The 27844-nt window shown below is 40.7% G+C and overlaps 3 protein-coding genes across 6 annotated transcripts in view; 2 read left to right on the forward strand and 1 right to left on the reverse strand.

Moving 5' to 3' along the window:
* Positions 1-291: 291 nt before the first annotated feature.
* On the forward strand, positions 292-2075 carry LOC134815874 (uncharacterized). The gene is made up of 3 exons (XM_063824465.1): positions 292-367; positions 573-707; positions 1332-2075. The coding sequence occupies exons 2-3, from the start codon at positions 611-613 to the stop codon at positions 1904-1906; spliced, it is 672 nt and encodes a 223-aa protein (XP_063680535.1). The 5' UTR covers positions 292-367; positions 573-610; the 3' UTR covers positions 1907-2075.
* A 2971-nt stretch (positions 2076-5046) lies between these two features.
* On the reverse strand, positions 5047-27255 carry LOC134814770 (dolichyl-diphosphooligosaccharide--protein glycosyltransferase subunit STT3B-like). Its single transcript, XM_063822983.1, has 17 exons — positions 26992-27255; positions 26634-26742; positions 26290-26399; positions 25534-25622; positions 23482-23570; positions 23032-23197; positions 22433-22605; positions 22125-22246; positions 19918-20072; positions 18881-19026; positions 9947-10116; positions 9183-9305; positions 7123-7247; positions 6661-6758; positions 6246-6484; positions 6067-6133; positions 5047-5936 (listed from the first exon to the last, which is right to left on the reverse strand). Exons 1-17 carry the CDS (start codon positions 27243-27245, stop codon positions 5856-5858), a joined length of 2316 nt encoding a protein of 771 aa, XP_063679053.1. The 5' UTR covers positions 27246-27255; the 3' UTR covers positions 5047-5855.
* The window catches only part of LOC134814769 (coatomer subunit beta'-like), a 70289-nt gene continuing 66547 nt past the window's right edge, over positions 24103-27844 (forward strand). For all 4 annotated transcript variants that reach the window (XM_063822978.1, XM_063822981.1, XM_063822980.1 and 1 more), the window contains exon 1: positions 24103-24115. The gene's annotated coding sequence lies outside the window, so the exon portion shown is untranslated. The remainder of the gene's footprint in view (positions 24116-27844) is intronic.

Here is a 27844-nt window from a genome sequence, read left to right on the forward strand (position 1 = left end):
CCAGGACCAGGACCAGGACCAGGACCAGGACCAGGACCAGGACCAGGACCAGGACCAGGACCAGGACCAGGACCAGGACCAGGACCAGGACCAAGACCAGGACCAGGACCAGGACCAGGACCAGGACCAGGACCAGGACCAGGACCAGGACCAGGACCAGGACCAGGACCAGGACCAGGACCAGGACCAGGACCAGGACCAGAACTAGGACAAAAAATGTTTACCATAGATTGATATATTTAGATTTTAGTTCCATTATCACTTTCACTTTCAGGTTGGGGTGTTCACGTTCCACCGAATCATTATTTGCGAGTAGGCACGTTAATCTATGCTATATTAGGTTTACCTCTCTTCACCGCATTTATAGGTATGTCACTTTTACGAAGCAGTTCATTGCTGATCCCATTTTCCACAATCGTTATTCAAATTTGTATGTATATAATATGTACATATGATTTCTACATACAATGATTTATATTGATTTTTATTGTCGAAGATTCAATGCGAGATTTATCATGGAAAATAATTAGTAACCAATATGTCGGATTAATTATATCATTATTCTTAACCAGGTTATCAAATAGATTTCGTAAAACATGTGGAGAACTGCATGAAGAAAAATGAATTTGTAAAAAACTACTTGGGAGGCGGCACTACAATAAATGCTTGCATGGGCGTAGTCATGCTTACTGTCGCTCTAATCTACAGTAAGTGTACACTTACGTACTGATAAGGGATAGTTCACATATTACGTAATCAATATTTTAGCAATTTTTACCCCCCTCTCCCCTCCTGACAGCAATATTACGTAATCATGGCCTGACCCCCCCTCAGTCTCTAAGTCTACGTTTCATGCTACCCTGATGCTATCGTGATGAGCCGAAATAATTGTTATCATATCCGGCCAAGCTGAAGCACCTTCTAACCTATTTACTTTATAGCCGGATATTCCGATATTCGATCAATTTCTAAATTTTATCATTATATCATAGTGAAATTGAGTGGAATTTAAATTAAAATATTGTCAAATTGTTATTATTCTAGAGAGTAAAAAATATAATTTTGATTACGTAATCAACAACCAAACCCAACCCCCCCCCCCCCCCCCTCCGTAATCAACCGTAAGCATTTGGAACCCCCCGGCCCCCCCCCCCTCGGCTGATTACGTAATATGTGAACGACCTCTAAATGTATAGACCACTGATAAATTTAAAAGAGCACAATTCTGATGGATTGTGGTTACCAAATATATGAAAAATAAATTGAATAATTCCTATAAACTTCACCAAAAATGCAGGCAGGAGCTTTTTCCTCAACATTTTTTCGCTTAGGCAAAATAACTTTGATAATGGTTAACGAGGAGAAGAAAAACCCAGAGATACACCACGATCTAGCAGTTATAGGAGAACTAGATCACTGGGACTACTTTACAACGATCTACTTCACCTTCCAGACCGTGTCCACCATAGGATTCGGAGACGAGTTTATCTACAGTCCTGAGAAAGGCACTATGAGTTTTATTAAACCTATCTTCATCATCTTATTCACGGCCTTCCTCATCGCTTTATTCGCTCACATATTTGGCAAAATACAAAGACGGATGGACAAAAAGGCAGCGAAAAAGAGCGTGGAATCGTCAATAGCGCTGCAAGGTATGTCCAAAAGTGTTAAAAAGGCGTCCCAAGCGGTAAACCACAAAATGTTGTTTGGGTCCGACGAACCTTCCGAAATTCTGAAACGATTGCAAGCCCTTAGAGACGAGAATGGACAAAATGACGGTTTTGATGCAATGCTTATGGGGAGACACCGTGTACTTGCGAATAAAATTCACGAGGAGGGGGATGGAACGGACAACTCCCAGCCGAGTGATTCTCAACCAAGTTCTTCAATAAATACAGTAATTTGAAGAAAGAAATTTCATTGTTTCTAATCGAACTTATCGAAATTTTTTTGAGACGGTTTAAGTTTAAGTTTAAATCAAACACGATTTTTATTTATTTATTTTGTATTATAAATTTAGACGGATATTTTGTGACACTTCGAAAATCAATGTTAAACGATTTAAGGCTTGGGATGATCAGGATCAATTATAAATTCTTAAATTACACTAAGTCGATTTTGAAACTAAATATGGCAGTTTTTTCTTCTACACGAAAAGCTGCACTGGTTACACTTACTGTTAGTACAGTTAAGATCATACTAATTCCTTCAAATAGAACGCGAATCAGCCTCCTTAACAACAATTATGAATTAGAATAAACCCTATTCGTGCGAAAAGTCTTTATTTTATTAATTATTAAACAAATCTGATAGTTTTAATTTTGATAAGATCTCATAAACATGCTACAGCTGGCACTGGTACGTAGGTTTTACAAAACCCGAGTTCGTTAACATGCACACCATTCGCTTAAATGTTAAATTTACGGTTCATGCCACCGATTGCTACGATCATGATCGAATCGCACGACAAGGCATTTTGATTCCATAAGATTAAGAATGAAGAATGATACACAAATATCTGCTGGTGATCAATCAATATTTATTCGTTCTTATAGGTACAGGCCCGCCCAAGTAACCACCGGTAACGGGTAATATCAGTACTAATATCAGTAATACACGGTCACAGGTTAGTTTGATAACATTTTATTATAATCAAATTTATAAATAACCTTTATTTTGAAGTACGAATTGAGAATACCATTTGTACACATAAGATGAGTGAACCATAAACAATACATAATTGGCTGTATACCTAATACAAAATTAAATGATTGGCTAGCATGTCGAAAGTGATTACATTAATAACAGTAAGTTACCGTGGTTACTGGGTAACCACTATGGTCATGATGAGATGAGCATCGGAGAGAACTGGTTAACATAATAAATAAAATAAACTCACGCACAAATAAGCTATATTTAACACGTGCAAGCTCATTACTGATGATTAATCCTTCACATGTAACGTGTAAATAAAATAGAGCTCTAGGATTGGTCAGATATTATCATACCAGGAAATGACTGCATTACCCTCTTTATCATACTCTCCCTTCATCTAAGCAAACTCTCATAATCCTAATCAACATCTTTGCCGTTTGTTTCGCTAAATCTTCAGCAGTTCAGCCAGCATGGCAGACGACCAGGTCCAAGTGCTTAATGACCACGTTGAGGTACTTGCTATCCATGCGGACGAGAAGGAGGCAGAAGCTGCTGAAGCTAGAGAACGGGTATATGAGGCTATGGATGAAGCGTCAAAAGCTGCCAATGCAGCAGACGCCGAAGCGGCAGATAGTGATACCGATTTAGCAAATTCAGCAGAATCCGAAGATGCAGTAGATTCAGAAGATTCGGACTCAACAGATTTCGAAGATTCAGCAGGTTCGGATTCAGCAGATTTCGAAGATCCAGTAGATTCAGCAGATTCGGATTCAGCAGATACGGATTTAGCATATGCGGATTCGGATTCAGCATCTGATGAGGCGTATGGTGAGGAAGCATCGACTGATTAATAACTCAATAAGTTGACTGCAAATCACCGAAACGGATAATTTGGTAAACTTCGGTGATTTGTTTTTCCAATAGAGGTTTACTTAAAGAAAAAGGACATTTTGAGAACTTCAAGTTAGCTTTTAACTTTAAGAGCTAAACCAATCCGACTGCTGATCTGGTCAGATACAAGTCATAATGGTTAGTAAAGTCTCAATACACAAAAAGTAAATAGTGATCCGGCCCAGGCCTGAGAATCGTAAAAGAGTTCAGCCCCAAGGTGTGTGCTGGACAATATAAGGATGCTGCTCTAAAGAGCAGCATTAGAAACGTTGAATGAAGTTTTGGCCGATGACGTTTATGAAATATTATTTTTGTTTTGATTTTGAAGCTTGTTTATCCCAAAGTTTGGCTTATGTTCCACGTATCATATGAACAATCCCCACCTTTGCCAAAGAAAGCCTCGCTGAGCAGCTTTGGGTAGACTCAAGTGGAACGTTTTTGTTTTGGCTAGAACAGCTGGGATCATCAGCTCATGTTCCAACCGCCTTTTGGCTTAATCAATCCGGTCACGTGACTACCCTAGCTTTAAAATGTAGTCCTTTTGATCTCAGTGTCAAACATTTCTATGATCTCAGCTGTTCTAGTTTTGATATTTTTTGTGATTAGCGACTAAATATTCTCAAAGGATCGGCTGGAAGGTGTCCAGCAGGGACTGTTTTTGTTTTGATCAAGTGTTAGCATTATGTACATTGTACAGTATAACTATACATTGTAGTTATACATTATGTACATTGTACAACTTCAGTTCAACTAGCAGGTGTTACTGTTGGACATTTTTACTATTTACACATCTCCCGTGTTTTATTGCATTTGCATTGAATTTAATTGAGGATCAAATTTCAGGTCCAGGACCATTAATGCTACCTATTTAAAAAAATTATATTTAAGTGATAGCATTACACCATACACGAATTAATTGATTTACCCAGCTGTAAATAACAATCTATTTACTTTTAGCAAGTAAACGACAAAATGGCTGATGCTGGAGTAGACAAAGTGGTGGAGCTGACAGAAAAGGCGGAGAAGCTGTGCATAGAGGCGGAGAAAAAGTCGGAAGCAGCTTCAGCACTGGTTGATAAGGCTACGAAGAACGAAGAGGAATCGGATAAGAACCTTGCCGAGGCGGACAAATTGGCTGATGAAGCTGATAAAATCTCGGAGGAGGCGGATAAGTTGATGGAGGAGGCTGACAAAATAGCTGTAGCCGAGGATGCTGCTATCCAGAAAGAGATTGAAGAAGATGAGGCACAGATTGCCAAAGATGAAGTGGAATTGGCCAAAGCGGAAGCGGAATTGGCTGAAGCTGAAGCGGAATTAGCCAAAGAAGAAGAAGTGAAGAAGGTTTCTGTGTGAGTGAACTGAGGCAGACAGCATTTATTTTTAAGGTTGTACTGATTTGTGGTTTATAACTAATTCATGTTTGTTTGAATATTTCATAATATTTTCCGATTCCGCTTAAAATTTAAGTTTCAGTGTCCTTAGAATTATAGATTCTTGCTTGTGGGTCAGTTTTCTGCAAAAGTTATTAATAAATTATTAAATTGTAAATCAAGCATTGGTAAAATTTGTATATATTTGTTAGTTGACAGTACATATTTGTTAACCAGCAGTTTTTCTTTGCCCTCCACTCTGGAGTCTATAATAACATGTAAATCATCATTTAGTATAGAGGTCTGTTAATTTTCATCTTTCCTGTGCACAAGATGGTATATTACGCCGTGGCCCTACATAGCAACTAGTAATCACTTGCATTATATAATACATGAATCCTAACAAAATGAAACAGTGATATTCATTAGTAATTAAATATAACTCAATCATATCAGGAATTATCCGAAAAATCCAAGTCTTGCACAAAGGTACACAAAACTTGAAACTCAGCTCAAGTAAATATCTTCAAATAATAAACGGGAGCTCAACTCCTGCTGTTAATTTTCATCCAAAATTTTCTGCTCCGAGAAAATAAAATCTTCATCATCGTTAAATAAGATGGCATTGCAAAGAACAATTTCCCATTCCTAAATTTAAATCTGTAAATTAGAAACACAAATCAACACAAAACAACAAGTTACTTAGCAAATATCGATACATATAAAACTATTCGACTGTGAGCCGGAGCCTTTGAGAAAAATAAATTGACCGATGGATTTCAAGAAAGGATGGCAACCACATGATAATACTTTGAATGGAAAAGCAGTAATTTTATCAGCAACCAGCCGGTTAACTAACATAACTATTCATAAATTACTCCAACCTGAATAAAGTTAATAACAATCAACATAACTAAATAACTAAAACATGTCCGAACGTTATTTCCTGGTTGATACCTTCTTTCCTCTATTTACTATTACTGTTTTTCCCACCGAACCTTTCTCTCCTTTCCTCGTCTTCTGATGGAAAAAAGAAACCATTAACCTCCGACAGTAATTTTTCTCAATGAATGATTGATTCTCTTATTTTGATATATTGTTTGATGTAATACCGATCAATATAGTGGAAAGCCTAGAAATATTTACTAACTCGAGGACGTTTAGCTTTTAGAGGTCGGCTTCCTTTCTTTATCATCCGGTTATCAAGTTTCTTAACTCTGTGAAAGTTGGGCAGGTTAACTAATTTGAATTTGAATAAAGATTGTACTTCGTTTACATGAGCCAATATCCAATAAATAATCTCTCTATTGTATTGAGAGGCGCCCTTACTTGTATATCCGTACGAGCCAGTTAGTAGTAGTGAAAGCCTCCTCGATATACTCTAGCTTTACATCCCGGTCCCCTATCACCGACTCCCGGGTCCTATCAAAGCCTGGCGGTTGACGGTGATCCACTGTGACTTCCCCGAACCGGTAATAACACATCTTGTACATCATGCTATCCAACATGGTCTGAGAGGCTCGTCCGTCAACTCTGTATTCTCCTTCCGGCGTGAAATAGCGTCCTTCCTGTGACACAAATATAAATAAGGAACTTTCTATCTCGTTTCAAAGTCGAGATGTGAGGGGATAAATAGGTAAAATTGAAGAGAACTACTTCTCCTTGACTTGTTAGGGTTCGTTTCGTGACAAGGTTAAAAAGTGACACACTGGCACTGATTAATGATTTGAGAAGATAAGTTTACCTGAATATCTTGCGGATGTTCACCTTCAGCGATCCTAACCATCCACAGAAACTTGTTAATATCATCGCCAGAGTACCCAATCATACCACCGAATATAACTGCAATGGTAAACACTATAACTATTGTTGTGATGCCTAACAATGGTGGAATGAAGCACCAGAGTGCCATTCTAGAGCTGTCTTGGTGATGACAGGACACAATTATAAGTCTCCCGATTAAGGATTATACAGACTAATAACTCCCGTTCCTTCAATACTCTTGTGAATTGAACTAAGGGCCCAACATAACACAAAGCGGATATATATAAACATGAATTGGAGAATAATTGTACCCAGGGCCAGGGAAACAATCATGACGTGATCTTTCGGAACTTCATACATTCCCATGATCTCGACTGATCGTTCCTCTTGATAAAATGCAACTATTTATTCCCTTTTACCGGGTTCTCTTTCAATTCCATACCTAAGATATAGTCGACATCTAGATCCTGCATTATCTTGTAGGCGTTCTCTTCCGTGCTGGCCATGGCTTTACCCACCAGAGCTATGTGACTGTTATTCCACGTGTTGTTATCCACTAGTGTTGTCCTGAAGTATATAATCAATAATTAATAAATTCTAACATTTACTACACGCTTCTACATTAACACTTTTACATTCGTTGCTAAATTGTAGCTCTCTTATCAGTAGTTCTGTGTGCGCGTTGAATTATCTCTCTGGCTTTGTAGATTTGTATACATTGTTTGTACATTTTCTGTACAACGTGTACGATGCCTTATCCGCTACAGAGTGAACATATTGAGATGGTAGATGATGCTATGGTTGAGAATGGCCAGTTCCTTACGGAATATGTGAATCAGATACACATGGCGACGGACAGTATTTTCAAGGAGATTAGAAGTAAAATCGGAGTTGAACACAACGATGATGTGCGATTTAATAAACTGAACCAGAGAAGTGTGCCTAGAGAAAGGTTATCAGAATGGTTAGAAACAATGTGCTGGATACTGAACAATTATTGTGGACCATTGTTACAATCCGCCTCAGAAACAGCTGGCGACAACCGAATGTTCAGGAAAGAAAAAATAGCAGATGCGACCAAAATCATAGAACTACAAGAGAAGTTACTCACTAAGCAAGAAGAAGATATGGCAAAAATCAATGATTTACAGGAGAAGTTAGCTTTGAAGAAGGATGACGAGATTGGAACTGTGAAAATTGCAGCTCAGAAAGAGATCAAAACCTTTTCGTCTCTGTTGAAAAACACGTGCAAAAACGCCTTTGCACCGAAGAAGATCCAAGCTGCAGTGAAAAGGGTTGCCCTAGAAGATGATCGAAGTAAAAGTCTGATTATCTTTGGGCTTCCAGAGACGGAGGAAAACCTGGATGATAAGGTATCTGGTATTTTGTTGGACCATCTCAACGAAAAACCGAAAATTTTGAGATGTAAACGAGTTGGAAAGGACACAAGTGAACGAGTCAGGCCAGTGAAATTCATTTTGTCAAGCTCAGATCAAGCTCGTACCATCTTGAGCAAGACTAAGCTACTAAGACATGTAGACGGGTTTAGTTCAGTTTACATCACTCCTGATAGATCAGCTGCAGACAGGATGGCCTACAAGAAAGTTGTCGACCAGCTACTCAACAAAAGGACAGCAGAGCCTGACAAAGTTCATGTTATCAGGAACTTTAGAGTCATTAGCTCGGAGAAGGAGCCTTTAGAGTGATATATTTTCTATAAGTACCATATTATATGTTTTAATTCATTGATTAATTAATTTTTTGCTAGGGCCCAATGTTATTGCGGGTGTGGTATTTCTTACTGCACACTACTGTGTTTTGGTTACCCCTCTTTCAATACATAATTTGGGTTTCATACTGGGATAGTGGATTTTAGGGCTATATCGGTTTTCTCCTTGTATAACTGGGTTTATTTAGAAGCATTCAATTCTGTATAATTATGTATTGTTTGAAAAGTTTAAGATTAAAAAAAAAAATACACCCGACAAAGATGTACATTAAGTCATTCAAGCGAGACTTGTATTGTGATTAAACAGCCAGGTTCATTGTGTAATGTAAAGTTGGGAGTTTTGATTCGGATATGGTTTATTAATGACAGGTATTGATTGGGAGAACATCTTTAATTAATGATCACTACTAAGGGTAATGTTTTATCAGACAGGGAGTTTTATTGTTATTCTTCAGGCTCTGGTTTATGTTTTACGCGGTTACATCATTCATTTAATACAATTATATTTGATGTAATGTAGGCGGGAAATGTTTATATATCTTTTATTAGTGTGATGATACTTTGTTATAGAGATATATCTAGTAGAGGTTGACACTTGACTTTAAGCCCGCAGGAACCACTTATATTACCTTTGAGCGTACCGGAGAAGCTGTTTTCGGTACCTCAAAGTAATAATCAGTAAATAAAGCTGGCCAACCCTAAACGAAAGCGGGGGTTTCATGAGATAATTTGGCAATCAGCCAAATAAACGGATAATCAGTAGAATTACGAACCTATTAGCCATACCCGCTATCTGATACCCATAATCCCACCAACTCATAACTCTGCTCAAATCGTGGGTGTTCTGATTCAGCCAGAAATACGCTTCTCTAAAGTCGTCCAGAATATGTCTTGTCCTGAAAGGAGGCTTTATAAGAAATCACACATTCGTCTGCTGTCGGATCAACTCGAATCAGATGTACAATTTCGTCTAAATTGTACAGGTCAAATTTTCCGAACCCCTCCGTTGAAGGTGACGGAGATGCGTCGGGGAAGCGACAATAGTCACATACACAGCAGCACTTTCATAACAATTGTCAATTCACGCGCTCCCTTCTAGGTCCGAAATTTATAAACACTAGCCTAGTGGGCTTGAAATATATGTTATCATATTAAATAACAGTAAATGCAACTTATTCATGCAGCTTCAGCTAATATAAGATAAGGTACGTCTCTTAAATTAAATTGCATGCATTATGTGTACGCGCGGAACCGGCGCGCGCGACCTATTTATCGTGAAACCGGCGTGATTCTATAGAAAAAGTTACTCGCGCGTAACAATAATTAGACATTTTAAATGTGTCCGAAGTTGGCAATTTTAACCCATCTACATGACGTGTACTCTGAAAATTGGACCAATTTTCCTAACGAAGTGTTAAAATTATCTAAAACATTCTCCTGCAGCAAAACATTTCCATCAAAACGGTTTTACAAGACATGCCAAATATGTAGAGAACTCTTAAGACACTAAATTCAAAGTTTTAAAATTCGTATTTACCCGCCGCTTCCGCCGGTAGAAAGAACAATTGAAGGAGAGCTGTAAGCAGAGGAGGTGATCCAGGTACAATGGAATGCAAAGAGTGATAACAGGGCCAGGATTGTCATGATAATAATACTCGGAGATCCCTCTTCTTGCTTCGTCACGATTGTTCCGTCATCATTCTGTTCCTGAAAATATGTGTGAAGAATTTGACAATCATGATGTTGTTCCGTGGTTAAGAAATAATACATACTGCATAGCGAGCTATGTAAGGATTTGTTGAAAACCTATGTGACAATGAAGAAATATGTTATCCTATTCAATCCTGACTATGAACTGTTTATAATACCATCACAAAGCCATATCACGTGAGAGCACACCACGTGACATGACTATCCTCATTCCTCAGTCTATATTACCATCACAAAGCCATATCACAAATTCAGACCCTCAACACATATCGACAAGTTCGCTAGATCTTTATCGCAAAATATCAGACCATCTTTGAAGCCATACCACACATTTTTTGTGTTCAATCTCATCACGAAGATTAAAGGTGGGGTGGTGAACACTTTTCACACTGCTATATTTAGTAAACAATCTGCTCTTACTGAATATTAAAAACAGGGTGGGCTTCACAAAATCCTCGTAATATTAACACTAGCCTCCCCGAATTAACTGTGTGTCACGTGACCGATACTTGACGACGCTTTGAAGGGTACTTCAGGGAATGTTCATGTTTTTTGACTGGACACTTGTAGGTATAAGTCTGTAATGCTCTCCCCTCCCTCCCTATATATCGTGATGGGACGTGGTGTCCATCAACACTGTCACACATATCGGCTATATAGTACACTGTCACATATAATGAGGTGACGGAAGTTTGACAGCTGCTCCTGACAGGATTCAGCACATTGCTGGAACACCTCGTAATAACACACACACACACACTCATACACTAATTATTCAGTCACAAACTTGGACCCACAAAAAGTGGGTGTTAGTGATAGATTGATATTAGTCATGGTAAATACGAGCTAGTGTAGCTGGTATTGGAGGGATATAGTCCCAGGAGAACATGTTAAACAATAATATGATATCTTGTATATATTACATCTTCAGTTTAACACCGTGGTACTGATGCTAAATATTCAGTTTAAATAGAACTACAAGGTGCTCGCCATCTTTGCAAACACAGCGTACTCTTAAATGCAATATATAAAATATATATCACAATTTACATGCAATATGAATATATAAATAATGGATTTATGGTTGGATTGTGGTCTGCTCTGTAATAGCTTTATTTCCAGAACATCGCTTTAAATTCAAATTTGATGATTTTTTTAATTTAAAAAAGATACGCCTCATGAGTCACGTTATCTATAATGTCACATGTTCATTACTCCTTGGTGTTAATTTACATACACTAAGGTTTCTCTTTCAACTAAATGTAATGATAAATTTTAACTTAAATTTTACAACACTTTTGTCTTTAGTCCAGACATAACCTGACTCAATTCTACACACAATTCTACATACAATTCTACACACAAATCTTCAAAGTTTTCTTGCCCAAACAAGTCTGAATTTCCTGCCCAAATTTTTGGTACTCAAATTTATTTAGTCCAAAGTTTTGGCACACATATTATATGTTTGGGAATTAAGGTATTCCACGTATAATCGAACCATTTTTCTTAAGAAAATTCCTTATCACGAGAAATTCCTTATCAAATTCCTTATATGGGCTTGGTACAAAAATACTTTTTTCCGTAAACTTCCATTGGATTATTTACTTCATGGAGACAGGAAAAGGAAAACCAAGACTGAATTAAAAATTACATTGAATAATTTCTGCCAATTAAATTTTGAACAAATAAATATGATAAATCTTCTTCTGTCCATGTCGCTCTGAAAGGTTCTGCAAATTCACTTCTAGATATGATGGTCACAATCATGGTCATCATGGTGATGGCAATCTGAGTCGCAATCATGGTGGTCACAGTCATGGTGACATTCATGGTCATCATGGTGATGGCAATCTGAGTCGCAGTCATGATCCCCGTCACCATGGTCGCAATCATGGTCGCAATCTTGGTCACAATCATGGTCATCATGGTGATGGCAATCTGAGTCGAAATCATGGTGGTCACAGTCATGGTGACATTCATGGTCATCATGGTGATGGCAATCTGAGTCGCAGTCATGATCCCCGTCACCATGATCGCAATCTTGGTCACAATCATGGTCACAATCATGGTCATCATGGTGATGGCAATCTGAGTCGCAATCATGATCCCCGTCACCATGGTCGCAATCTTGGTCACAATCATGGTCATCATGGTGATGGCAATCTGATTCGCAATCATGGTGGTCACAGTCATGGTGACATTCATGGTCATCATGGTGATGGCAATCTGAGTCGCAGTCATGATCCCCGTCACCATGGTCGCAATCATGGTCACAATCATGGTCATCATGGTGATGGCAATCTGAGTCGCAATCATGGTCATCGTCATCGTGCTTACATCGCTTCACAAAGTTCATGTCCTCTCCATCAGCAAATCTAGTAGATCTGGATATAATAATATCCTTCTGCATGTGGGCCTCTACATCACCCACACCCACATTTCTAGCATAGCAACTGTAACATAGCAACACTAGCGTGACAGCCAGGATAAGACAACTAGTCGACTTCATGACTTGGGAATTATTTGGTCTGAACGGTAGATTATCAAAAAGATAGAATATCAAAATGAAGATTGTTTCTCCTTATCAACGAAACCAAAACAAAGAGGTTTAAAGGCTTAGTTTAAACGGTGCCGCATAGTCGCAACGAGAGGTCCAATAACAATAACACAATCAAAAAGAAATCAATCTAACTGTTCGGCAACAGAGCAAATTCGCTAGGGAAAGGAAATATAGACTAAATTACCTTGAAAAGATGTTTTTATTCACTTATTGAGAATTGCCTTAGACAACTATTAAAGATCTTTAATATATAATTTCACCCCGACAAGAAAGGTGTCACCTATAAGAAAGGTGTCAAGATGAATATGTAAATATAGTAAGGGCAGTAAAACGACAAAGAAATGGTTTTAATACAATTACAACCGCTCGATTGGCGATAACAAAAATCTTTCCGGGGGCATCGTGTGTCTAAATCTAGTATGATTATGTTCCTGTTTCAATAATAACAACACCAAATATGATTCAAGTACTAATGTCATGGTGTTGTCCTTCAACCCTGTTTATCATCTTGAAATCAGATTGGCATAATTTTTTGTTAAAGTTATATATTATTATATGATTTCTGATTTGACAATAGTACAAATTTTAACAGCAGATATACCTAGAAATTTAGTAGGTGATTTGGGAGGGCTTCACAAGTTGGGGTAATAGATGCTGATTATATATATCATATTATATGGTGCGAACAATAAAGATGCTTTTCTGGTGAACCAATGGACCACGTATGGGCATGGCTGTCGGCTGCCCTGCGGGCACCAGTGGGCGCCCGGAGCCCCCCAGTTGGTCGACTGCCCCCCCCCCCCCCCCCCGCCTTAGCGTAAATTGTTCACCACTTTTGTCTTTGGTCCAGATATAACGTTACTCTACACAGTAATTGTACGTCAACCCAGGCCACACACCTGTGTACTGTGTACACTAACTTCACACATATTCTATAACTTAATTAGCTTAGTTTCTACTGATCTCCAGCATTTGAGTTGTGAGTAGAGGCCAGCGTTCAATAAGTGTGTAGTTATTGAGAACAGATGGCTCTAGAAGCTGGAATCATAGGCCACAAGTAGTCAACTCAGATAACAAAATTTACACTTTACAGTTCAACAGACAATATTGTACATGTACGACTTATGACTATGTATATATTATTATTATTCTATTGTATACTAGTATACTATAACAATATAATCTATATTATATACGATCGGCTTGTAGCCATTATAAGAGCTGGTCATTGATAAGTACACCATTCTGAGTATAATTACTTAAAGACATTTGTAGGGGGGGGGTGTCATGTCCGTCTATGTCCGCCTATGTCCTGTCCTTTTTGGATTCTATGAGACAACGGACGTGTTTTTTGGGACATAGGCGGACACGGACGGACATTGGCGGACACGGACGGACATTGGCGGACTCGGACGGACATTGGCGGACTCGGACGGACATTGGCGGACCCGGACGGACATTGGCGGACTTGGATGGACATTGGTGGACATTAGCGGACATTGGTGGACATTAGCGGACAAACATTTTGAGGACTGAAGAGTACTGAAGAGTACTGAGGAGGATGGCTGAGAAGGATGGCTAAGGAGGATGGCTGAGGAGGATGACTGAGGAGGATGACTGAGGAGGATGACTGAGAGGGAGGAGAAGGCCCAGTGGCAAATAGTCAGGCGTCCAGGTATTTAACACCTAGTCAAAATTTGTTGATAACCGGTAAAAAAAGATTCTTGTGGAAAAAATATTCACATTAATTTAAAATTAAATCAAAATTGGTCGCTCTCAGGGCTAACGCGATGTTACATCATTTTATCGACTCGAAGTTCGAATCGAGCGCATTCCTAGATTCCATGACTATTTCTTACCTATAAGATTGCTTGACTATTTTTTGCGCATTCAGACACCAAAAAACGCGCAGAAAACGCGCGCTATCCATTCCTCCTTCCTCAACATCCCGGAATATGAAAAAATAGTCATGTAAAATAGTCATTTAAAATAGTCATGCAAAATTTCAGCTCTGATACGCTAAAATATCAAGTTAATCTTAAACAATCGACAATCTAATATGAATCCTCCCAATCCTCCCAGCCATATTAACTGGTGAACGGTGTAAATATAGAGCGGTATTTTAAAATGTAGCATTCAAAATTTTATGGATTCAAGTTGGCTCCTTTAGTCTAGATTCATTTAGAAAATTCTCGAAGTTCGAGTAATACAGTATTCTCAGGGTTTGGCGCTTAAGGAAGCTTCACATCCGAGACCGATTTCCACGAATCAATTTAATATTGTAGCTACAAGTCAACAACAGTGCAAGTGGGAAGGAAGTGAATCTAGCCATTGCTACTATATCAGGGGAACTCGTGTGTTCTAGGCTTAAGCAAGCTTCACATCCTAGATCATCTAGAGTACAGTGCAGACAACCCCCTCCATTATACATCCCTGTCCCGCTTTAAGTCCGAAGTTTATCATTGTTTATTGTCCAATATTGTATCTAGCCTGGCAGAAGCAAGCTTCAGATCCAAAGTCAGGCCATAAATATCGACACAAGGTCGAAGTCACTTTCAGAATAGCGAATCGTCTATCATGCTGATGAGAGTCAAATCTTAGAATTCGATCTACCGAGTTGGTATGAAGAAAAGTATAAAGATGTTTGTGGGCTAGGCTGTATACTTCTTTTAAAAAATATTTCCTTGCGTTTCAAATAAATTAAAGAATTCTCAGAAATTTTTTATTTAATTTCAAAATTTGCAATTGCATATTCATCCGGTAATTATTCTAATGGATACGCTAAGCATTTCAAACTAATCTTGACCTGGGAGAAGAGCTGACCAGTGACAAGTCGGCCGCAAAGCGGCCGAAAAATATATAGCCTTTTTTTCTTCCCAAACTGGATTCCTAGTCATATTTAAAATTTATTCCACTGGGGGAGAAGGATCAGGAAGACCCAGGAGGAGGAGGACCCAGAAGGAGGACCTAGGAGGAGGAGAAGGAGAACTGAGGAGGATGACTCAGGAGGAGGAGGACTCAGGAGGAGGACTGAGAAGGAGGAGGACTGAGGAGGATGGCTGAGGAGGATGGCTGAGGAGGATGACTGAGAGGGAGGAGGAGGAGGAAGAGGAGGAAGAGGACTGAGGAGGAGGAGGAGAAGGACTGAGGAGGAGAAGGAGGACCCAGGAGGACCCAGGAGGAGGAGGACCCAGGAGGAGGACCCAGGAAAAGGCCCCAGGAGGAGGAGGAGGACTGGGGAGGAGGAGAACTGTTGAAGACTGATGAGGAGGACTGAGGACGAGGAGGAGTAGGAGGAGGACTGAGGAGGGGAGGAGAAAGAGGACTGGGGAGGATCAGGAAGACCCAGGAGGACCCAGGAGGAGGAGGAGGACCCAGGAGGAGGAGGAGGACTGAGGAGGACTGAGGAGGAGGACTGACGTCTGACGATGACTAAGAAGGAGGAGGACTGAGGAGTACTGACGAGGATGGGTGAGGAGGATGGCTGAGGAGGATGACTGAGGAGGATGACTGAGAGGGAGGAGGAGGAGGACTCAGGAGGAGGACTCAGAAGGAAGAGGAGGAGGACTCAGGAGAACTGAGGAGGACTGAGGAGAACTGAGGAGGAGGAGGAGGAGTAGGACTGAATAGGAGGAGGAGAAGGAGGGGGACTGGGAGAGGACTGGGGAGGAGGAGGACTGATGAGAAGGATGAGGAGGAGGACCGATGAGGAGGAGGACTGAGGACCGAGGAGGAAGAGGAGGAGGATGAAGAGGAGGAGGAGGACCCAGGAGGAGGAACACTGAGGAGGAGGACTGAGGAGGACTGAGGAGGATGGCTGAGGAGGATGACTGAGAGGGAAGAGGAGGAGGAGGAGGAGGAGGAGGAGGAGGACTCAGGAGGAGGAGGAGGACTGAGGAGGACTCAGTAGGAAGAGGAGGAGGACTCAGGAGAACTGAGGAGGACTGAGGAGAACTGAGGAGGAGGAGGAGGAGTAGGACTGAATAGGAGGAGGAGAAGGAGGGGGACTGGGAGAGGACTGGGGAGGAGGAGGACTGATGAGAAGGATGAGGAGGAGGACCGAGGAGGAGGAGGACTGAGGACCGAGGAGGAAGAGGAGGAGGATGAAGAGTAGGAGGAGGACCCAGGAGGAGGAACACTGACTGAGAGGGAAGAGGAGGAGGAGGAGGACTCAGGAGGAGGAGGAGGACTGAGGAGGACTGAGAAGGAGGAGGAGGAGGAGGACTGAATAGGAGGAGGAGGAGGGGGACTGGGGGAGGACTGAGGAGGAGGATGGAGGACTGAGGAGAAGGATGAGGAGGAGGACTGAGGAGGACTGAGGAGACACTCCGGCTGAGGAGGATGGCTGAGGAGGATGACTGAGAGGGAGGAGGAGGAGGAAGAGGAGGAAGAGGACTGAGGAGGAGGATGGAGGACTGAGGAGAAGGATGAGGAGGAGGACTGAGGAGGACTGAGGTGACACCCCGGCTGAGGAGGATGGCTGAGGACGATGACTGAGAGGGAGGAGGAGGAGGAAGAGGAGGAAGAGGACTGAGGAGGAGGAGGAGAAGGACTGAGGAGAAGAAGGAGGACCCAGGAGGAGGAGGACCCAGGAGGAGGAGGACCCAGGAGGAGGACCCAGGAAAAGGCCCCAGGAGGAGGAGGAGGACTGGGGAGGAGGAGAACTGTTGAAGACTGATGAGGAGGACTGAGGACGAGGAGGAGGAGTAGGAGGAGAACTGAGGAGGGGAGGAGGAAGAGGACTGGGGAGGATCAGGAAGACCCAGGAGGACCCAGGAGGAGGAGGAGGAGGAGGACCCAGGAGAAGGAGGAGAACTGACGAGGATGGGTGAGGAGGATGGCTGAGGAGGATGACTGAGGAGGATGACTGAGAGGGAGGAGGAGGAGGACTCAGGAGGAGGACTCAGAAGGAAGAGGAGGAGGACTCAGGAGGAGGACTCAGGAGGAGGACTTAGGAGAAATGAGAAGGAAGACTGAGGAGAACTGAGGAGGAGGAGGAGGAGTAGGACTGAATAGGAGGAGGAGTAGGAGGGGGACTGGGAGAGGACTGGGGAGGAGGAGGACTGATGAGAAGGATGAGGAGGAGGACCCAGGAGGAGGAGGACTGAGGACCGAGGAGGAAGAGGAGGAGGAGGACCCAGGAGGAGGAGGACTGAGGAGGACTGAGGAGGATGGCTGAGGAGGATGACTGAGAGGGAAGAGGAGGAGGAGGAGGAGGACTCAGGAGGAGGAGGAGGACTGAGGAGGACTGAGAAGGAGGAGGAGGAGGAGGAGGACTGAATAGGAGGAGGAGGAGGGGGACTGGGGGAGGACTGAGGAGGAGGATGGAGGACTGAGGAGAAGGATGAGGAGGAGGACTGAGGAGGACTGAGGACTGAGGAGGAAGAGGAGGAGGATGAAGAGGAGGAGGAGGACCCAGGAGGAGGACCCAGGAGGAGGACTCAGGAGGAGGAGGAGGAGGACTGGGGAGGAGAAGGACTGTTGAGGACTGATGAGGAGGACTGAGGACGAGGAGGAGGAGTAGGAGGAGGACTGAGGAGGGGAGGAGGAAGAGGACTGAGGAAGATCAGGAAGACCCAGGGGGAGGAGGAGGAAGAGTAGGAGGAGGAAGCATCTAAATGTTATTTCCATTTTTGTCCGTTTTTGTCCATTTTTGTCCGTTTTTGTCCGCTCTATTTTTTGTCTGTTTTGAAAATATAGGGTACCGAACGGACAAAAAACATGATCCCCCTATAACAGCAAAAATTGAACATTTTATTTAACAATTTAGGTGTCCATTAATGTCCGCCTATGTCCGCCTATGTCCGTCTATGTCCGCCTATGTCCGCCTATGTCCGCCTATGTCCGTCTATGTCCGCCTATGTCCGCCTATGTCCTGTCCTTTTTGGATTCTATGAGACAAGCGGACATAGACGGACGTGACACCCCCCCCTTTGTAGTAATCTGCCTGTTTACTACTCTTTAATCCATACAATTATAATACTTAATACCTAATATGTAATATTAAGTGTGTTTATACACACGGTTCTGTGAGGAACTAGTTATCTGCACAGGATGTTGATCATAAAGCTCTACTACCCTCCAGTTTCAAACAAACTACTCGATCTTTGAAATAGTAGCTAACATTGCATTCTATTTGTAAGTTAAAAATAAAATAAATAAAATAATAGTACTATATCAAACAGTTAACCGTATTCTAACCTCTTGAGGGGGAGGTTTAGCGAGGTATTTCTCCATGATAACAGAGAGAGCGATAGCGGAGAGTATACACACAACCGGAGTAAGTGTTAACATCAGTCGAACCATCACCCCCGCGAAGTAGGACGCGAACACTGCGTATAACAGAACTGAGAGTGTTACTTGGTGTTACTTGGTGTTACATGGGAGTGTTACTTGGTGTTACTTGGGAGTGTTACATGGGAGTGTTACTTGGGAGTGTTACTTGGTGTTACTTGGGAGTGTTACTTGGGAGTGTTACTTGGGAGTGTTACTTGGTGTTACTTGGTGTTACTTGGGAGAGTTACTTGGTGTTACATGGGAGTGTTACTTGGTGTTACTTGGGAGTGTTACTTGGGAGTGTTACTTGGGAGTGTTACTTGGGAGTGTTACTTGGTGTTACTTGGGAGTGTTACTTGGGAGTGTTACTTGGGAGTGTTACTTGGGAGTGTTACTTGGGTGGTTGGCTACTCGCCAGTTCTAGTGCCAACATTTCAGAGTATCGTTTTGACGGAATTAAAGTCCTGGAGCCTCAATTTTATTTCTCAGTGAAAACTGAAGTCCATATTTATTATCCATCAACTAGAAAGAGGGGGTAATTCGTAAATAGAATTGAGCCGAGAAAAGCAATTTAGATAATCCCTCACTTTTAAGGAACTTACCTAAGACATTTCCTTTCCCCAAACTTATCAATAAATTTGTAGTATAGTTTGTGGTCAAGGTGCAAGTTCCATGTAAAATTAACTTTATCAACTTGCGTTTGTGCACGTTAAAATCCCAACTTTGCGGTCTCAATATTAACTTAGAAATTACCATATCACATTTAACGCCATTAGATTTATTTTACCACTGACCCCATCAGCCCCTCTGTCTACTTGATAGGGACTATGATTATCGTTTTGACATGGAATTTCCCACTAAACTATAAATCTTAAAATTACCGATGCTAAACTTTCAGCGTTAAAGTTGTAAAACAACGACTAAAAGGAAGTTAAAATGACATATTTTAACAAGAGACTCACTAAAAACACGTTCGGTAGTGAGGTTCTTGAAGCAGATCCAGGCTCCAGCAGGGAAGAGAGGGACCATGATGTGGAGATCGAAGAAGAATGCTACCCAGGTGGTAGGTTGGTGCTCTGATACTGATGCAATGATCGGTATGTGGATCTTTGCATACCTGCAGGGAGAGAACGTGTCACAACGTGTCACAACATGTTACAACATGTTACAACGTGTCAAAACATGTAACAACATGTTACAACGTGTCAAATACATGTTACAACGTGTCAAAACATGTTACAACATGTCACAACATGTCACAACATGTCATGTCACAACATGTCACAACATGTTACAACATGTTACAACGTGTCACAACGTGTCACAACATGTTGCAATATGTCACAACATCTCAGATATGAGACGAGAGGGTGCTCATGCTGCTTGAATCTAGATACAGATTATTAAAAATGATTTGGGACTGAGTTAAGATGTGTAAGGTGACATGAGTAGGACCCAATCACCTTTTATGTTTCTTTCATTACAATATCCACGGTGCGGTGGAAAATGGATCAGTCATCAGCTTCATCTGTATTCACGATATGCAATGTCCATTTATTTTGGTAGCTTTAGTACTTGAAAAGGGTGTGCAGGGGCGGATTGTACAGCTTGAGCAGAGTGCTACAGATTTTGCAACAAATTTTCCTGCTTTATTTAGTTACTTAATTCAAGCTGTTCAGAATCCAATCATTTGAATTGCGTAATGTACTGTGGCTCAAGAGTATAGTGGACACGGGAGCTTGGATAAATTGAAAAATGAGAATACTGACTCACCAAGTGTCCCACAAAGAGTAGAATCTGCCACTAATTACTCACCCAGTGTGTCACAAAGAGTAGAATCTGCCACTAATTACTCACCCAGTGTCCCACAAAGAGTAGAATCTGCCACTAATTACTCACCCAGTGTCCCACAAAGAGTAGAATCTGCCACTAATTACTCACCCAGTGTCCCGCAAAGAGTAGAATCTGCCACTCATTACTCACCCAGTGTCCCACAAAGAGTAGAATCTGCCACTAATTACTCACCCAGTGTCCCACAGAGAGTAGAATCTGCCACTAATTACTCACCCAGTGTCCCACAAAGAGTAGAATCTGCCACTAAATACTCACCCAGTGTCCCACAAAGAGTAGAATTTGCCACTAATTACTCACCCAGTGTCCCACAAAGAGTATAATCTGCCACTCATTACTCACCCAGTGTCCCACAAAGAGTAGAATCTGCCACTAATTACTCACCCAGTGTCGCACAAAGTGTAGAATCTGCCACTAATTACTCACCCAGTGTCCCACAAAGAGTAGAATTTGCCACTCATTACTCACCCAGTGTCCCACAAAGAGTATAATCTGCCACTCATTACTCACCCAGTGTCGCACAAAGTGTAGAATCTGCCACTAATTACTCACCCAGGCCAGTGTCCCACAAAGAGTAGAATTTGCCACTCATTACTCACCCAGTGTCCCACAAAGAGTAGAATCTGCCACTAATTACTCACCCAGTGTCCCACAAAGAGTAGAATTTGCCACTCATTACTCACCCAGTGTCCCACAAAGAGTATAATCTGCCACTCATTACTCACCCAGTGTCGCACAAAGTGTAGAATCTGCCACTAATTACTCACCCAGGCCAGTGTCCCACAAAGAGTAGAATTTGCCACTCATTACTCACCCAGTGTCCCACAAAGAGTAGAATCTGCCACTAATTACTCACCCAGTGTCCCACAAAGAGTAGAATCTGCCACTAATTACTCACCCAGTGTCCCACAAAGAGTAGAATCTGCCGCTCATTACTCACCCAGTGTCCCACAAAGAGTAGAATCTGCCACTAATTACTCACCCAGTGTCCCACAAAGAGTAGAATTTGCCACTCATTACTCACCCAGTGTCCCACAAAGAGTAGAATCTGCCACTAATTACTCACCCAGTGTCCCACAAAGAGTAGAATCTGCCACTAATTACTCACCCAGTGTCCCACAAAGAGTAGAATCTGCCGCTCATTACTCACCCAGTGTCCCACAAAGAGTAGAATCTGCCACTAATTACTCACCCAGTGTCCCACAAAGAGTAGAATTTGCCACTCATTACTCACCCAGTGTCCCACAAAGAGTAGAATCTGCCACTAATTACTCACCCAGTGTCCCACAAAGAGTAGAATCTGCCACTAATTACTCACCCAGTGTCCCACAAAGAGTAGAATCTGCCGCTCCAAGGTGCCACATATCCAGCCCACGTCAGGCCGGTCAGCAGCATAAAGCCCAGTACTGATGAAATAAGGAATCCCGTCTTGAACAGCACCTGATCGGAAATACTCTTACAGTTTCTTGTACGAGTTCCTTTGAAATGTTAGGTCTAGAGTAAGAACAATTAGACGACCTTGTCACTAACACATCATACAGTAATATCGGCATTTCCAATCTTTAAAAGGGTGAATCTGTCGGATGATAATGACACTGGGTTTAAAACAAATGGGGGATATTTAACCTCAAACTGCTTCTTGGTAGTAGCAGCTTTAACGTAGTGTAGAAAAGCCACGATCTGGAGTAACCCGAATACGCCGAGAGCGGCCATGTGCTCGCTGGTGCGGAGCGGCTGGAATCCCACGAAGGGAACCTGCATGCTGCAGATCAGACCAACTATGTAGAACGTGCTGTATGCTGCGGAGAGTAGCTGTGTGTCATGTTGATTGAGGGGGGGGGGGGGGGGGAAGTAAATACAGTAATTTATATGTTTTATAGTTGTGTCGTTGTTCTTGTGAGTTGCGATGATGTAAGAGTTAAGTTTAAGGAAAGTAAAGGATTTTGTTTATACTTTTTAACGCTAGACTATATAAGTCATACATAAGTATTACCACAATTAGTATACTATGGTCTATGATACTGTTATAGGTAGCCAAAATTCTAAAGTATTTGCTATATTTTGTAAGATCTTGGCTATATTTGGAATGAAGCCGTACAGCAGCTGACAAGTAATGTCGTAATGCCTATTTTATGTACGGCTAAAGTGAATTTGTATAAAACAACAGGCTCCATTATAACCGAACATGCATATAATCAAACTTACAAAATTTCCAAATAACTTACAGATGTATATTTTAGCGCTGAATTTGCCCATGAGCAGGACAACGAGGACGTGAAGGGGCACGAGGTTGGTGATGAAGACATACCCACCCCAGGCTGAGACCATGTAGAAATAGCTGAGAGCAGCCAGTATCGCCCACGTTACTGAACCCTTCTTCATTGCGCGGATCTGGGAATGGCAGTTATTTGGGTTATTTAGTGGAAATATTTTAATCTTTTCGGGTTCTTTAGTTTTTAAATATCTGGAATGGAATGTTTTAAGGTGAAATACAACCACAGGAGCATTTAATCACCAGAAGGTCTGACAAAATGTAAGGAATAAAATATAAGCTGACCTATCGAACTCAATATCGTATACAAGGCACAAGCTAATATTGTTATAATTAAGTTAATTGTTACAAATATAATTAAGCTAATTGTTATAATTAAGCTAATTTCTCTAATGTAACTTACCCACAAGAAGAAGGTGAGCATGAGAGCGAAGATGGCAATACCTTCGTTGTCATAACTACCAGCAACAGATCTGGATATGTAGCCGGGTGCTGTAACATTACCTCAGTTAATAACATTGTCATGGTGATCACACAGTTGTCATGGTCATCACTATCTCTCCACCGCATTACACAGAGTATATTACAGGTATTTAAGTATGAAGGTAATACGGAGGTCTCAGTATTCTAGAGGAGATTGGTATAAATTCATTTATAATGAGTCGCGTAGTTCAGGGCTACTACTACTACTACTACTACTACTATTACTACTACTACTAGTTCAGGGCTTCTACTACTACTACTACTACTACTGTAAAATCCGGATTGGAGTATTATTTATGAGTCGCATTGTTGTAATGTATTCTGGGTAAAAATTATCTTTATCCCGGTTGTTGCGACAAGTAAAAATGCTCTTATTAGGGAAAGGAGATTACTCGACGTTTCAATGTAACTACATCGTATTCATGATCTCAAATTATTTGTTGTATAGTAGTGTTGAAAGTATTTTAATACTTTCAACACTACTATACAACTACTATATAGTAGTGTTGAAAGTATTTTAATACTTTCAACACTACTATACAACAAATAATTTGAGATCATGAATACGATGTAGTTACATTGAAACGTCGAGTAATCTCCTTTCCCTAATAAGAGCATTTTTACTTGTCGCAACAACCGGGATAAAGATAATTTTTACCCAGAATACACTACTACTACTACTACTACTACTAGTTCAGGGCTACTACTACTACTAATTATAGTCCCGCAGACGGACTAAGCTATAAATATAAGTCACTAGTTAAAGTTTCCCATCACTAGTCCCGCAGACGGACTAAGCTATAAATATAAGTCACTAGTTAAAGTTTCCCATCACTAGTCCCGCAGACGGACTAAGCTATAAATATAAGTCACTAGTTAAAGTTTCCCATCACTAGTTCCTAATCACATTTACTCGAGTATTTGACCCGACCCCGGCCCCGGATGAGTGCCTCAATCTGGGATTCCCTCCCATTTCCATATTAAAATTAAATGCCTATTCCTAGTGCGTGTATCATTTATAATAAACCAACAGGATATACTACTGCTACTGCTACTGCTACTGCTACTGCTACTGCTACTGCTACTGCTACTGCTACTGCTACTACTGCTACTACTGCTACTACTGCTACTACTGCTACTGCTACTGCTACTGCTACTGCTACTGCTACTGCTACTGCTACAATGGGATCTATACCAATCAATAACTTCAAAATATGTTATAATTTATGTGCCGATCTGTATCATAAAAGTAAATAAAGCGATGAAGCTATGTGTCAGACGGGTCAGACACCTATTTACATAATATACAGAAAGTGTTTTTACGCTGCATCAAGTTATTAACGTAATGTAAATGATGGCCAGTATTAACACCCTCAGGGGATAGATTCCGTTCTGAAGGGCAGGGAGGATAATGGACGAGATTTCCATTTTATAAAGCAATGGTAAGCTTATGAGAAAAACTGGTCGGAACATCTAACATACAATAAAGTGCTACTGCTTTTTAAAGGTGATGGTCAGCTTTTGACTGTACACTGTACAGTATACAACTTAGTCCAGGATAAGTCTTAAAGACGTTTCATTTCACAAAGTAATGCGCTAGAAACTAAGAATTCCAGGATAAAAATTCCACCCGGTAAATTGCAATCTTAAAATATCGATAAATTTTGACTTGTCATTAGTTATTCTCTCGATACATAATCTTTAAAAGTTTAGTCAAATGACAATAATGTATTTCCGAAAAGTAAATTTGACATAGATCATAAGTATTAAATGTTTTTACGTGTTACTATCCAAGTTATACGCAATTAAGAGAATAAATAACCATTATTATTTAATGAAGTCACTAAGCTACACTTCAGCAAAGTACACACTCCTAGAAAATGAGAAACCAAATTTCAATCTACCTGAACATGTTGATTACAATGTTTTACCTATAGCGATGAAGCTGAACATGTTGATTACAATGTTTTACCTATAGCGATGAAGCAAGCAGCCAGCAGCCCTGCTCCAGTGCTCCACAGTTCACGTGTAAGGAGGAATGTTGTTATAGCTGTCAGACCACTGGAAAATGGGTAATTAGAATAATTAGCTTGATGGTCATTTATCATATTTATATTAATAAGAATACAATTTGAGAGAGGTAGAAGTTGTATTATAACTTTATAACAATAAAATTGCGTGTTTTTTCAATGTAGCTTGATTTTAGTTGATTGTTGTGTTGTAAGTGTCAAGGAAGCGTGGTAGATATGGTATAATTGTTGTACGTTCTGAATGATTTATTTTTGGTCAAAGCTAAGGCAAGTGCAGACTGCAGCTGTACTCCTGACCATTTTTCTCGAATTTCAGTTTTTGAGAAAACTACATAAAAGAATATTACATATGATACAGCGCCAAGGGACCAATGAGATTCTGTGAAATTTTAAATGCACTCGACGACAACATATAAAAGTTTAAGTATCCGTAGTTAAAAGAAATCTCTACCAGTGTTGTCATTACGAGTGACAACTACATTCGGTAATTATGAGATACACGATTGTCACGTGCCTTAATCGCAAGAGTGAGATTAATTAAAATAACTGTCACGTGAGCAGTCTGACAACCAATCATACCAGTTTCTAACAGCAACACTGGATAGATTATAGAAATATTAATACACAAGCCAAATAATCATTATATATTCGACAATATATAATCTGAAATCAAAGTTAACACAGAGAGCTGGTGTTACCTGAAGATAGGAGCCAGGAAGACACATATATCTCTGATGTGGAAGGGTATGTTGAGGGAATGTAGAATCCAGTGTATAGTGCCCGAGGTTAACATCAGGCCTGGATATACCTGTATGTGGGGCGTCAACTAGACCCCTCATTAAACACCCAGCAAGTATAACACCTTGTACAGACAAGGTGTTATACTTCTTCACTTTATAATGCTATCGGTAAACAATTAAAAAAATGTGGATCCTTTTAAGCTGGCCCCTAAGATCTTAGTAATAAACTCGATTATTTTGTAACTTTAACACAATGTGCTGATTTACAGCTTGATAGTGTTATTAAACTATTTAAGACTTACGGTGCCACCGACAATGCGACCAAGGGGGTACCATGCTCTAGAGTCGAACCAGTTTAGGAAATTGTAGAAACCATTCTCAACCATGTGGTGAGTTGCACGGTAGTTAAACCTGGGGTGTCATGCTGACATCTTCTAGTTGTTCAATGGCTTTGGGTTTATTTTCGGACTGCTAAGAGTCCTACCCAGAATAATTTCAATGATATCTAACTTGTAATTTTAAAATACTTGGAGACGACAATTTGTGAACCATTGCTGCATAGAAACCTATGATGTATACATTATATTATATTATAATGTATATAATTGTACATGCAATTTCAAGGTAAAATATTCTTAAAAATAGATTAACAGAACTCACCATGGATCGAACTCATGGATGATACTTTCGAACCGGATGACTGCAAACAATCTCGAGCAGAAAGCTACAAGATAGGCAGAACCAAGGATAATGACAGCAAGAAGACTTAATGCACCTTTAGCACTACGATCTGCAGCTTCAGCTTTCTTTGCTTCCTCCTCAGTAGCTACTTTTACTTCTAGTACATCTTTTTCTTTGGCTTTTTCATCCATTTCCCCATTTGGAGCCACTTCCGTGGTCACTGGTTCGGGCATGCCTAGATGATTATAAATTCAATTATGAATCTTGGCATAATTTGATGGCATTTTTGGAAGCATGAGCAGTGGAAACATGCAAGACCCTAATTCTTACTACAAATTGGAATTAGCAAATATCATATTTTTAAGTGACCAATTATCCCATTTGTATTCTACACAGTTTTCTTTTAACAAAATCCAAGATAAGAAATTGGTGAGGAGCGTGATAAATACTAATGTGTATATTGTGTAATAGCAAAGGTGGTTAGCATATCAAAGAGCCCAGCTGACCCTGCACCCTTTTCTCAGATTTAATACATTTTCATACAGAAAATGTGATATGTAGGGGTCAGGTAGGAATAAAATCAGTTTGTTGACAATAATCTGAAAAGCTATTTATGACTTGGGGTTTCTGTAAATATTAGTGTGCTACAAGGACAAAAGGAAATCGCGGCACGGAATCGCGATTTTTCCCATTCTCAGCAACAAATCTCGATTTTTGATGTTTGCTGTGAAAAATTGCAATTTTCTCAGATCCTCGCGACAAATCGTGATTATTTCAGTTCTCCACGACAAATTGCGCATTTTTCTTTAAAATTGAGAACCAAATTTGCGCA

This window comes from Bolinopsis microptera, chromosome 5 (assembly GCF_026151205.1).
Source record: "Bolinopsis microptera isolate Bmic1 chromosome 5, MBARI_Bmic_1.0, whole genome shotgun sequence".
Taxonomy (NCBI): Eukaryota; Metazoa; Ctenophora; class Tentaculata; order Lobata; family Bolinopsidae; genus Bolinopsis; species Bolinopsis microptera.

Coding starts and splice junctions, on each gene's coding strand:
- LOC134815874 (XM_063824465.1), top strand. CDS start 611: ATGAAGAAAAATGAATTTGTAAAAAACTACTTGGGAGGCGGCACTACA. Junction 708..1,331: donor TACTGTCGCTCTAATCTACA/GTAAGTGTACAC, acceptor TTTTTCGCTTAG/GCAAAATAACTTTGATAATG.
- LOC134814770 (XM_063822983.1), bottom strand. CDS start 27,245: ATGCCCGAACCAGTGACCACGGAAGTGGCTCCAAATGGGGAAATGGAT. Junction 26,743..26,991: donor ATCCATGAGTTCGATCCATG/GTGAGTTCTGTT, acceptor ATGACACCCCAG/GTTTAACTACCGTGCAACTC. Junction 6,134..6,245: donor TGGCTCGTACGGATATACAA/GTAAGGGCGCCT, acceptor CAACTTTCACAG/AGTTAAGAAACTTGATAACC.